At 52.1% G+C, this 13248-nt stretch overlaps 1 protein-coding gene across 2 annotated transcripts in view; it reads right to left on the reverse strand.

Moving 5' to 3' along the window:
• LOC137327515 (1-acyl-sn-glycerol-3-phosphate acyltransferase gamma-like) overlaps positions 1–13248 on the reverse strand; it is a 56249-nt gene that overhangs the window by 5116 nt on the left and 37885 nt on the right. For both annotated transcript variants that reach the window (XM_067993410.1, XM_067993411.1), the window contains exons 5-8: positions 12122–12275; positions 10788–10890; positions 10186–10261; positions 8368–8566 (exon numbers count right to left, since the gene is read on the reverse strand). In XM_067993410.1, the coding sequence (XP_067849511.1) occupies positions 8368–8566; positions 10186–10261; positions 10788–10890; positions 12122–12275 (532 nt within the window). The remainder of the gene's footprint in view (positions 1–8367; positions 8567–10185; positions 10262–10787; positions 10891–12121; positions 12276–13248) is intronic.

Genomic DNA, 13248 nt, shown 5'->3' on the forward strand with positions numbered 1-13248 from the left:
GGAGAGATGAGTGAATGGGGGGGGAGGGAGGGAGGAGAGATGAGTGAATGGGGGGGGGAGGGAGGAGAGATGAGTGAATGGGGGGGGAGGGAGGGAGGAGAGATGAGTGAATGGGGGGGGGGAGGGAGGAGAGATGAGTGAATGGGGGGGGGGAGGGAGGAGAGATGAGTGAATGGGGGGGGAGGGAGGGAGGAGAGATGAGTGAATGGGGGGGAGGGAGGAGAGATGAGTGAATGGGGGGGAGGGAGGAGAGATGAGTGAATGGGGGGGGAGGGAGGGAGGAGAGATGAGTGAATGGGGGGGGAGGGAGGGAGGAGAGATGAGTGAATGGGGGGGAGGGAGGAGAGATGAGTGAATGGGGGGGGGAGGGAGGAGAGATGAGTGAATGGGGGGGAGGGAGGAGAGATGAGTGAATGGGGGGGGGAGGGAGGAGAGATGAGTGAATGGGGGGGGGGGAGGGAGGAGAGATGAGTGAATGGGGGGGGAGGGAGGGAGGAGAGATGAGTGAATGGGGGGGAGGGAGGGAGGAGAGATGAGTGAATGGGGGGGGGGAGGGAGGAGAGATGAGTGAATGGGGGGGGAGGGAGGGAGGAGAGATGAGTGAATGGGGGGGGGAGGGAGGAGAGATGAGTGAATGGGGGGGGGAGGGAGGAGAGATGAGTGAATGGGGGGGGAGGGAGGGAGGAGAGATGAGTGAATGGGGGGGGGGAGGGAGGAGAGATGAGTGAATGGGGGGGGAGGGAGGGAGGAGAGATGAGTGAATGGGGGGGAGGGAGGAGAGATGAGTGAATGGGGGGGGGAGGGAGGAGAGATGAGTGAATGGGGGGGAGGGAGGAGAGATGAGTGAATGGGGGGGAGGGAGGAGAGATGAGTGAATGGGGGGGGGAGGGAGGAGAGATGAGTGAATGGGGGGGGGGGGGAGGGAGGAGAGATGAGTGAATGGGGGGGGGAGGGAGGAGAGATGAGTGAATGGGGGGGAGGGAGGGAGGAGAGATGAGTGAATGGGGGGGGAGGGAGGGAGGAGAGATGAGTGAATGGGGGGGGAGGGAGGGAGGAGAGATGAGTGAATGGGGGGGGGGAGGGAGGAGAGATGAGTGAATGGGGGGGGAGGGAGGGAGGAGAGATGAGTGAATGGGGGGGAGGGAGGAGAGATGAGTGAAGTGGGGGGGGGTGGGGGAGGAGAGATGAGAGAGAGATTTATCACTGGATAGTGCTGAAAAACTCTCTAATACAACATTATAAACACCTTTAAAAATAAATTCAGGTCTCGATGACAGGTGGTTAGTTTTTAAGGTCAGAATCCAGTGTATGAACCAGAGGTTAACCCGCCCAGTCTGAATCAGCTCAGCATTAATCTCAGATCCCGACCCAGTGTAATGTCCCCCCGTTAGTATATCACACTGTGTTACCCCGTATAACGCCCCCCGTTAGTATATCACACTGTGTTACCCCGTATAACGCCCCCCGTTAGTATATCACACTGTGTTACCCGGTATAACGCCCCCCGTTAGTATATCACACTGTGTTACCCCGTATAACGCCCCCCGTTAGTATATCACACTGTGTTACCCCGTATAACGCCCCCCGTTAGTATATCACACTGTGTTACCCCGTATAACGCCCCCCGTTAGTATATCACACTGTGTTACCCCGTATAACCCCTCCCGTTAGTATATCACACTGTGTTACCCCGTATAACGCCCCCCGTTAGTATATCACACTGTGTTACCCCGTATAACCCCTCCCGTTAGTATATCACACTGTGTTACCCCGTATAACGCCCCCCGTTAGTATATCACACTGTGTTACCCGGTATAACACCCCCCGTTAGTATATCACACTGTGTTACCCCGTATAACGCCCCCCGTTAGTATATCACACTGTGTTACCCGGTATAACGCCCCCCGTTAGTATATCACACTGTGTTACCCCGTATAACGCCCCCCGTTAGTATATCACACTGTGTTACCCCGTATAACGCCCCCCGTTAGTATATCACACTGTGTTACCCGGTATAACGCCCCCCGTTAGTATATCACACTGTGTTACCCGGTATAACGCCCCCCGTTAGTATATCACACTGTGTTACCCCGTATAACGCCCCCCGTTAGTATATCACACTGTGTTACCCCGTATAACGCCCCCCGTTAGTATATCACACTGTGTTACCCGGTATAACGCCCCCCGTTAGTATATCACACTGTGTTACCCCGTATAACGCCCCCCGTTAGTATATCACACTGTGTTACCCGGTATAACGCCCCCCGTTAGTATATCACACTGTGTTACCCCGTATAACCCCTCCCGTTAGTATATCACACTGTGTTACCCCGTATAACGCCCCCCGTTAGTATATCACACTGTGTTACCCGGTATAACGCCCCCCGTTAGTATATCACACTGTGTTACCCCGTATAACGCCCCCCGTTAGTATATCACACTGTGTTACCCGGTATAACGCCCCCCGTTAGTATATCACACTGTGTTACCCCGTATAACGCCCCCCGTTAGTATATCACACTGTGTTACCCCGTATAACGCCCCCCGTTAGTATATCACACTGTGTTACCCCGTATAACGCCCCCCGTTAGTATATCACACTGTGTTACCCCGTATAACGCCCCCCGTTAGTATATCACACTGTGTTACCCCGTATAACCCCTCCCGTTAGTATATCACACTGTGTTACCCCGTATAACGCCCCCCGTTAGTATATCACACTGTGTTACCCGGTATAACGCCCCCCGTTAGTATATCACACTGTGTTACCCTGTATAACGCCCCCCGTTAGTATATCACACTGTGTTACCCCGTATAACGCCCCCCGTTAGTATATCACACTGTGTTACCCGGTATAACGCCCCCCGTTAGTATATCACACTGTGTTACCCTGTATAACGCCCCCCGTTAGTATATCACACTGTGTTACCCCGTATAACCCCTCCCGTTAGTATATCACACTGTGTTACCCCGTATAACGCCCCCCGTTAGTATATCACACTGTGTTACCCCGTATAACCCCTCCCGTTAGTATATCACACTGTGTTACCCCGTATAACCCCTCCCGTTAGTATATCACACTGTGTTACCCCGTATAACGCCCCCCGTTAGTATATCACACTGTGTTACCCCGTATAACGCCCCCCGTTAGTATATCACACTGTGTTACCCCGTATAACGCCCCCCGTTAGTATATCACACTGTGTTACCCCGTATAACCCCTCCCGTTAGTATATCACACTGTGTTACCCCGTATAACCCCTCCCGTTAGTATATCACACTGTGTTACCCCGTATAACCCCTCCCGTTAGTATATCACACTGTGTTACCCGGTATAACGCCCCCCGTTAGTATATCACACTGTGTTACCCCGTATAACGCCCCCCGTTAGTATATCACACTGTGTTACCCCGTATAACGCCCCCCGTTAGTATATCACACTGTGTTACCCCGTATAACGCCCCCCGTTAGTATATCACACTGTGTTACCCCGTATAACGACCCCCGTTAGTATATCACACTGTGTTACCCCGTATAACCCCTCCCGTTAGTATATCACACTGTGTTACCCCGTATAACGCCCCCCGTTAGTATATCACACTGTGTTACCTGGTATAACGCCCCCCGTTAGTATATCACACTGTGTTACCCTGTATAACGCCCCCCGTTAGTATATCACACTGTGTTACCCCGTATAACGCCCCCCGTTAGTATATCACACTGTGTTACCCGGTATAACGCCCCCCGTTAGTATATCACACTGTGTTACCCCTGTATAACGCCCCCCGTTAGTATATCACACTGTGTTACCCGTATAACCCCTCCCGTTAGTATATCACACTGTGTTACCCCGTATAACGCCCCCCGTTAGTATATCACACTGTGTTACCCCGTATAACCCCTCCCGTTAGTATATCACACTGTGTTACCCCGTATAACCCCTCCCGTTAGTATATCACACTGTGTTACCCCGTATAACGCCCCCCGTTAGTATATCACACTGTGTTACCCCGTATAACGCCCCCCGTTAGTATATCACACTGTGTTACCCCGTATAACGCCCCCCGTTAGTATATCACACTGTGTTACCCCGTATAACCCCTCCCGTTAGTATATCACACTGTGTTACCCCGTATAACCCCTCCCGTTAGTATATCACACTGTGTTACCCCGTATAACCCCTCCCGTTAGTATATCACACTGTGTTACCCCGGTATAACGCCCCCCGTTAGTATATCACACTGTGTTACCCCGTATAACGCCCCCCCGTTAGTATATCACACTGTGTTACCCCGTATAACGCCCCCCGTTAGTATATCACACTGTGTTACCCCGTATAACGCCCCCCGTTAGTATATCACACTGTGTTACCCCGTATAACGCCCCCCGTTAGTATATCACACTGTGTTACCCCGTATAACGCCCCCCGTTAGTATATCACACTGTGTTACCCCGTATAACGCCCCCCGTTAGTATATCACACTGTGTTACCCCGTATAACGCCCCCCGTTAGTATATCACACTGTGTTACCCCGTATAACGCCCCCCGTTAGTATATCACACTGTGTTACCCCGTATAACCCCTCCCGTTAGTATATCACACTGTGTTACCCCGTATAACGCCCCCCGTTAGTATATCACACTGTGTTACCCCGTATAACGCCCCCCGTTAGTATATCACACTGTGTTACCCCGGTATAACGCCCCCCGTTAGTATATCACACTGTGTTACCCCGTATAACGCCCCCCGTTAGTATATCACACTGTGTTACCCCGTATAACGCCCCCGTTAGTATATCACACTGTGTTACCCCGTATAACGCCCCCCGTTAGTATATCACACTGTGTTACCCCGTATAACGCCCCCCGTTAGTATATCACACTGTGTTACCCCGGTATAACGCCCCCCGTTAGTATATCACACTGTGTTACCCCGTATAACGCCCCCCGTTAGTATATCACACTGTGTTACCCGGTATAACGCCCCCCGTTAGTATATCACACTGTGTTACCCCGTATAACGCCCCCCGTTAGTATATCACACTGTGTTACCCCGTATAACGCCCCCCGTTAGTATATCACACTGTGTTACCCCGTATAACGCCCCCCGTTAGTATATCACACTGTGTTACCCCGTATAACGCCCCCCGTTAGTATATCACACTGTGTTACCCCGTATAACCCCTCCCGTTAGTATATCACACTGTGTTACCCTGTATAACGCCCCCCGTTAGTATATCACACTGTGTTACCCTGTATAACGCCCCCCGTTAGTATATCACACTGTGTTACCCCTGTATAACCCCTCCCGTTAGTATATCACACTGTGTTACCCCGTATAACCCCTCCCGTTAGTATATCACACGTGTTACCCCGTATAACGCCCCCCGTTAGTATATCACACTGTGTTACCCCGTATAACCCCTCCCGTTAGTATATCACACTGTGTTACCCCGTATAACCCCTCCCGTTAGTATATCACACTGTGTTACCCCGTATAACGCCCCCCGTTAGTATATCACACTGTGTTACCCCATATAACCCCCGTAATCACCTGTCCGTACCCCCGTTAGTATATCACACTGTGTTACCCCGTATAACGCCCTCCCGTTAGTATATCACACTGTGTTACCCCGTATAACGCCCCCCGTTAGTATATCACACTGTGTTACCCCGTATAACGCCCCCCGTTAGTATATCACACTGTGTTACCCGGTATAACGCCCCCCGTTAGTATATCACACTGTGTTACCCCGTATAACGCCCCCCGTTAGTATATCACACTGTGTTACCCGTATAACGCCCCCCGTTAGTATATCACACTGTGTTACCCCGTATAACCCCTCCCGTTAGTATATCACACTGTGTTACCCCGTATAACGCCCCCCGTTAGTATATCACACTGTGTTACCCCGTATAACGCCCCCCGTTAGTATATCACACTGTGTTACCCGTATAACCCCTCCCGTTAGTATATCACACTGTGTTACCCCGTATAACCCCTCCCGTTAGTATATCACACTGTGTTACCCCGGTATAACGCCCCCCGTTAGTATATCACACTGTGTTACCCCGTATAACGCCCCCCGTTAGTATATCACACTGTGTTACCCCGTATAACGCCCCCGTTAGTATATCACACTGTGTTACCCCGTATAACGCCCCCCGTTAGTATATCACACTGTGTTACCCCGTATAACGCCCCCCGTTAGTATATCACACTGTGTTACCCCGTATAACGCCCCCCGTTAGTATATCACACTGTGTTACCCGGTATAACACCCCCCGTTAGTATATCACACTGTGTTACCCCGTATAACGCCACCCGTTAGTATATCACACTGTGTTACCCCGTATAACGCCCCCCGTTAGTATATCACACTGTGTTACCCGGTATAACGCCCCCCGTTAGTATATCACACTGTGTTACCCCGTATAACGCCCCCCGTTAGTATATCACACTGTGTTACCCCGTATAACGCCCCCCGTTAGTATATCACACTGTGTTACCCCGTATAACGCCCCCCGTTAGTATATCACACTGTGTTACCCGGTATAACCCCTCCCGTTAGTATATCACACTGTGTTACCCCGGTATAACCCCTCCCGTTAGTATATCACACTGTGTTACCCCGTATAACGCCCCCCGTTAGTATATCACACTGTGTTACCCCGTATAACCCCTCCGTTAGTATATCACACTGTGTTACCCCGTATAACCCCTCCCGTTAGTATATCACACTGTGTTACCCGGTATAACGCCCCCCGTTAGTATATCACACTGTGTTACCCGGTATAACGCCCCCCGTTAGTATATCACACTGTGTTACCCCGTATAACGCCCCCCGTTAGTATATCACACTGTGTTACCCCGTATAACGCCCCCCGTTAGTATATCACACTGTGTTACCCCGTATAACGCCCCCCGTTAGTATATCACACTGTGTTACCCCGTATAACGCCCCCCGTTAGTATATCACACTGTGTTACCCCGTATAACGCCCCCCGTTAGTATATCACACTGTGTTACCCCGTATAACGCCCCCCGTTAGTATATCACACTGTGTTACCCCGTATAACGCCCCCCGTTAGTATATCACACTGTGTTACCCCGTATAACGCCCCCCGTTAGTATATCACACTGTGTTACCCCGTATAACGCCCCCCGTTAGTATATCACACTGTGTTACCCGGTATAACCCCCCCCGTTAGTATATCACACTGTGTTACCCCGTATAACGCCCCCCGTTAGTATATCACACTGTGTTACCCCGTATAACCCCTCCCGTTAGTATATCACACTGTGTTACCCCGTATAACCCCTCCCGTTAGTATATCACACTGTGTTACCCCGTATAACCCCTCCCGTTAGTATATCACACTGTGTTACCCCGTATAACCCCCCCCCGTTAGTATATCACACTGTGTTACCCCGTATAACGCCCCCCGTTAGTATATCACACTGTGTTACCCCGTATAACGCCCCCCGTTAGTATATCACACTGTGTTACCCGGTATAACCCCCCCCGTTAGTATATCACACTGTGTTACCCTGTATAACCCCTCCCGTTAGTATATCACACTGTGTTACCCTGTATAACCCCTCCCGTTAGTATATCACACTGTGTTACCCAGTATAACCCCTCCCGTTAGTATATCACACTGTGTTACCCCGTATAACGCCCCCCGTTAGTATATCACACTGTGTTACCCTGTATAACCCCTCCCGTTAGTATATCACACTGTGTTACCCGGTATAACCCCTCCCGTTAGTATATCACACTGTGTTACCCCGTATAACGCCCCCCGTTAGTATATCACACTGTGTTACCCTGTATAACGCCCCCCGTTAGTATATCACACTGTGTTACCCTGTATAACGCCCCCGTTAGTATATCACACTGTGTTACCCCGTATAACGCCCCCCGTTAGTATATCACACTGTGTTACCCTGTATAACGCCCCCCGTTAGTATATTACACTGTGTTACCCTGTATAACACCCCCCGTTAGTATATCACACTGTGTTACCTGGTATAACCCCCCCATTAGTATATCACACTGTGTTACCCCGTATAACGCCCTCCCGTTAGTATATCACACTGTGTTACCCCGTATAACACCCCCCGTTAGTATATCACACTGTGTTACCTGGTATAACCCCCCCATTAGTATATCACACTGTGTTACCCCGTATAACGGCCCCCCGTTAGTATATCACACTGTTACCTGCTATAGTGACAAGAACGAGGGGGGCGTTATAAGGCAGGTTCCCTCTGATGTGCCGTGGGCTGTTATCACTGGAGACCTCTTGGTCTCAGTAACAGTGACGGGAGTGCGGTGAAGACGCGAGGAGTTGAAACGTTACCTGCTCCGACGAACAGCAGGAATGTACAGATGAGGACTGGGGAACCGCTGGCAAACACTCCGAACATGAAGCTGAAGAGCGGAGTCAGGAGCACGATGACCCAGAAGAGCCAGTTGAGGAGGGCCCACGGTCGCCGGCGAGGCTGGATCCGCTGACCGGGGAACGTGCCGTCCTTGGCGTACTGCTCCTGGAGTGCGTCCTACCCAAACACAAACACATTCCTCTTCAATGCCAAGGGGAGGGGTGTGGTTCGGGGCCGGGCTTCGGCGAGCACTCAATGCCACTCCCGCCCTGCACCGTGTGGGGACGCTGGTCTGTATTTCACGTTCCCCCACACACAGCACTCGTATCTGACCTGTGTCACTCGTGGATGGGGGATAACCCCAGGGTGGTTGCATCCCTCCCTGAAGCCAGTGCCAGAGCAACATTCACCGGCCCGCTGGGTAAAGGATCTTTTCCGAACCACCACTTTAACCCTCTGTTATCTTCCTGTTACCGTCTCGCTAGCTCTTCTCTCCCTCTCTCTCTCTCCACGTGTCACTTGGGGTCAGACTGCAATACCTGACATGTTGGGGCCAGCTTGTAATGGGCTGGGGGGAAATCGCAACCCCAAGAAAAACTGAGGCAGAATGTACCCACCAGGGAGGGGGGCAAAAGGTGAAAGATCAACTCAATGCCCAGACAGTCGCAGGTGGCAGGGGCTTTAGCTCAGCCCTCCTCCCCGTAAAGGCTGACTGACACCTGATCATTTCATCGAGAAAAGGGATTGAGAATTAGAGATATTAACACATCAGTTTGATTCACAGGAGGGTCAGGGGGAAAGCGCTGAGTTTGGGGGGGGGGCGCGGGGGGGTATAGTGTGGAGCTGGGGAGACTGTTTCTAGATTCTGCTCCGTGTGCCGATTGCCGGGTATAAATTTTCAGATGGTGAACATACGAGAGGGGATTCTGTAAAACGCCTGCGGAGGTTGACAGCAGTCAGTATCCTGGGTCTGTGCCTGATTCTTGCGCCTGAGGCTGTGACCGCAAGGGGATTGGTGTCGTATTAGGGCCTCTCCCGGACCGGGGCCTCTCCCGGACCCGGGCCCCAGTGTCGGGGCCAGTGACGGGGCCGCTCCCGGACCCGGGCCCCAGTGACGGGGCCTCTCCCGGACCCGGGCCCCAGTGACGGGGCCTCTCCCGGACCCGGGCCCCAGTGACGGGGCCTCTCCCGGACCCGGGCCCCAGTGACGGGGCCTCTCCCGGACCCGGGCCCCAGTGACGGGGCCTCTCCCGGACCCGGGCCCCAGTGACGGGGCCTCTCCCGGACCCGGGCCCCAGTGACGGGGCCTCTCCCGGACCCGGGCCCCAGTGTCGGGGCCTCTCCCGGACCCGGGCCCCAGTGTCGGGGCCTCTCCCGGACCCGGGCCCCAGTGTCGGGGCCTCTCCCGGACCCGGGCCCCAGTGTCGGGGCCTCTTCTCCACCAGTCAGGAGATGGGACTGAGACCGGCACCATCGAAACCAACAGCTCACGCAGCAACCTCGGACTGGGCCCAGGGCCAACACTCAACATGCAATGTGGCAGAGAGAGATAACTATCCCCATTCATACAGACCCCGATTCCCACTCCATTGTACTGCTCATTCATTACAAATTTAGGGAAACAGAATGAAGCCCGCCCACCAACCCGTACCCCAGGGAGAGTCCGTTTCCTTTCAGGAGTGGAGTGGAAAAGTTTGAATCTAAAGAAAGCCCCGGACACCTCTCCCAGGCGCTACGTTCATCTCATCTGGATATACACATGGAACAGGAGACCGAGCCGCAGGTAAACGAGTTACCTTTTCCTGGTACAGTTTATGGAGCCACGCAGCACATTCTCTCTCATCTTCAGGAATATCTTCTAGAGGAAACCTCCTGTCAACCAAAACACAATATCTGACTGATAGATGCCTGGAACCTTGCTCTGACAGCCAGCCCGAATGAGTGAAGGCATTAAATGGGCATTGGAAAAGTGGTACACATGATCATCTCCCTCCGCGCGCACCCACTCGCCTCCCGCCCCTCCTTCCTCCCACGCGCCCCCTTCTCCCACTCCCCCACCTTGCTACCCCCCCTCCTCTCTCTTTCCCCCCCCCCCAATCCACACCCCCCCTCTCTCCCACCACCTCCTCTCCCCCTCTCTCCCCCCCCGTGCGCGCCCCCCCCCTACCCGCACACCCCCTCTCTCTCCCCTCCCCCCTCCCCTTCCCCCCTCGCCCACCACCGGCCCCTCGCCTTGCGTCCGCCCCCCAATAAGAACAATCCCAGCTTCTCCAGTCTCTCCACATAACTGAAGCCCCTGATCCTTGGTACCATTGTAGGGAAACGGCAGAGATGCTGAGGATTGGGTATCGATAGCTGGCTGAAATGTTTGTGTAGTCAGCGGCCGTCTGTTCCTCACCTGATACACATGTCTGCATGATACCGCTTGCCGTACAGTATACCCAGCAGCGTTGGGTTCTTGTTGTCTCGGAAGTTTAACGTCACATCGTACACAGCAGCAACTGAAACAGAAAGCAGGGACGTTGATGATGGGCTTTCATGGAGCAGCAGGTGTGCTGGGGGACCCGCAGAGCTGGCTGGCAGAGCAAGGGTCATACGGGATCCAACGGCCCCCCTCAGTAGTGCGGACAGCAGAGCAGCCCATCTGAGGAAATGGGTTACTGGGGTGAAGGGGTTGGTGGGAGATGGAGGCACATCGGCTGTCTTAGGCTCCCAGAGTCTTTGGGCGTCAATAAACATGCCATTGACGTTGTTCGATACGAAATGCACCAGAATGCTAAGGAATGAGAGAAATATCTGCACGTTGACCGTTAGCAATGGAGCGAGCCCCCCCCCCCCCCAGCCCCGAAACAGTGAGAGTCGGCAGCCAAGGCATTTTTCAGGGGCCCAAATACCTCGAATGTAATCTAACCCCAGACCGTTGCAGTGCCGATAAACTATCCAAGTCAGTTCCAAAGGCCAAGTCACAAAAATCCAATTCAACTTTAAACTGGAACAAGTATCTCTCACCTGCCCATGGAGGGAGTTAATGGCCCCGTCTCTCCACTTCATGGAATCATAGAAAGTTACGGCGCAGAAGGAGGACATTCGGCCCATCGTGACCGTGCCGGCTGAAAAAGAGCTATCCAGCCTAATCCCACTTTCCAGCATTTGGTTTGTAGCCCTGTAGGTTACAGCACTTCAGGTGCACATCCAAGTACTTTTTGAATGAGTTGGGGGTTTCTGCCTCTACCACCATTTGAGGCAGTGAGTTCCAGACCCCCACCACCTTCGGTGAAAAAATTTCTCCTCAGCTCCCCTCTAATCCTTCTACCAGTTACTTTAAACACTTAGGTAGCCTTTTGACCTGGGTTGCAAATTGGTTGAGGGATGGGAATCAGAGTGGGGATAAAGAGAACGTTTTCCGACAGGTGGGATGTGACAAGCGGTGTATCCCAGGGATCTTTTCTGGGGCCTCAGTTTTTCATCATATTTATTAATGACTTGGATGAAGGAATACAGATTTCTATATCCAAGTGTGCTGACGTCACTGAGTTAGGAGGGACAGTAGTAGTGGAGATGGGAGCAGGAAGTTACAGTGTGACAGGAGATTGGGCTGGAACACTCTGGAGCCTAATCACCAGTGACCACGAGAGTGCAGCAACACGCAAGCTCACCAACTCAAGCAACAATCTCATGCTGTGGCATTACAAATCACATCAGTGCAGGCAAACTGAGTCCAGCCCATCTTACCTGTTCCCCTGAGACACTCCACCGTGGTGGTAAAACCCTTTGTCCTCGGTAACAAGTGATGTTTCAGTTTCGGTAAACCCTTCGATTCAGCCACCTCCATACTGATACGATGCTTCTTCTCTGTAAACCGCGTGCCTTCACAGTACAACAGGAACTGAAGGAGAAACATAGAAAATAGGAGCAGCAGTAGGCCATTCGGCCCTTCGAGCCTGCTCGAAGGTCGCGGTTAAAGGGTCTGCTCGGAACTGACTGGGGTACGGGTCCCACAGACGCCGACTCTCCCTGGGGTACGGGTGGGGAACCAAGGGTGTAACGAGAGTGAGGAACTTGAAGTAATTAAGATTAGTAAAGAAAAAGTACTGGAGAAATTAATGGGACTAAAAGCTGACAAATCCACTGGACCTGATGGTCTACAGTTTTAAAAGAGGTGGCTGCAGAGATAGTGGATGCATTGGTTGTGATCTTCCAAAATTCCCTAGATTCTAGAATGGTCCCAGTGAATTGCAAGGTAGTAAATGTAACCGTTATTCAAGAAAGGAGAGAGAGAGAAAACTGGAAACTATAGGCCAGTTAGCCGGACATCAGCAGTCAGGAAAATGCTGGAATCCATTATTAAGGACGTAGTAACAGGGCACTTGGAAAATCATAAAATGATTGGGCAGAGTCAACATGGTTTTATGAAAGGTTTGTCAAGCACGATTTCCCTATTAGTGTTTTTTGAGGATGTAACTAGCGGGGTAGATAAAGGGAGAACCAGCGGATGTAGTATATTGGATTTTCAAAAGGCATTCGATAAGGTGCCACACAAGATAAGGGCTCATGGGATGGGGTAATATATTAGCATGGATAGAGGATTGGTTAATGGACAGAAAACAGAGAGTAGGGATAAACGGGTCATTCTCAGGTTGGCAGGCTGTAACTAGTGGGGTGACGCAAGGATCAGTGCTTGGGCCTCAGCTATTTACAATCTATATTAATGACTTAGATGAAGGGACTGAGTGTAATGTATCCAAGTTTGCTGACAATACAAAGCTGGTGGGAAAGTAAGCTGTGAGGAGGACACAAAGAGTCTGCAAAGGGAAATGTGAGGTTATTCACTTTGGTAGGAAGAATAGAAAAACAGAATA

This window comes from Heptranchias perlo, chromosome 11 (genome assembly GCF_035084215.1).
Source record: "Heptranchias perlo isolate sHepPer1 chromosome 11, sHepPer1.hap1, whole genome shotgun sequence".
Taxonomy (NCBI): Eukaryota; Metazoa; Chordata; class Chondrichthyes; order Hexanchiformes; family Hexanchidae; genus Heptranchias; species Heptranchias perlo.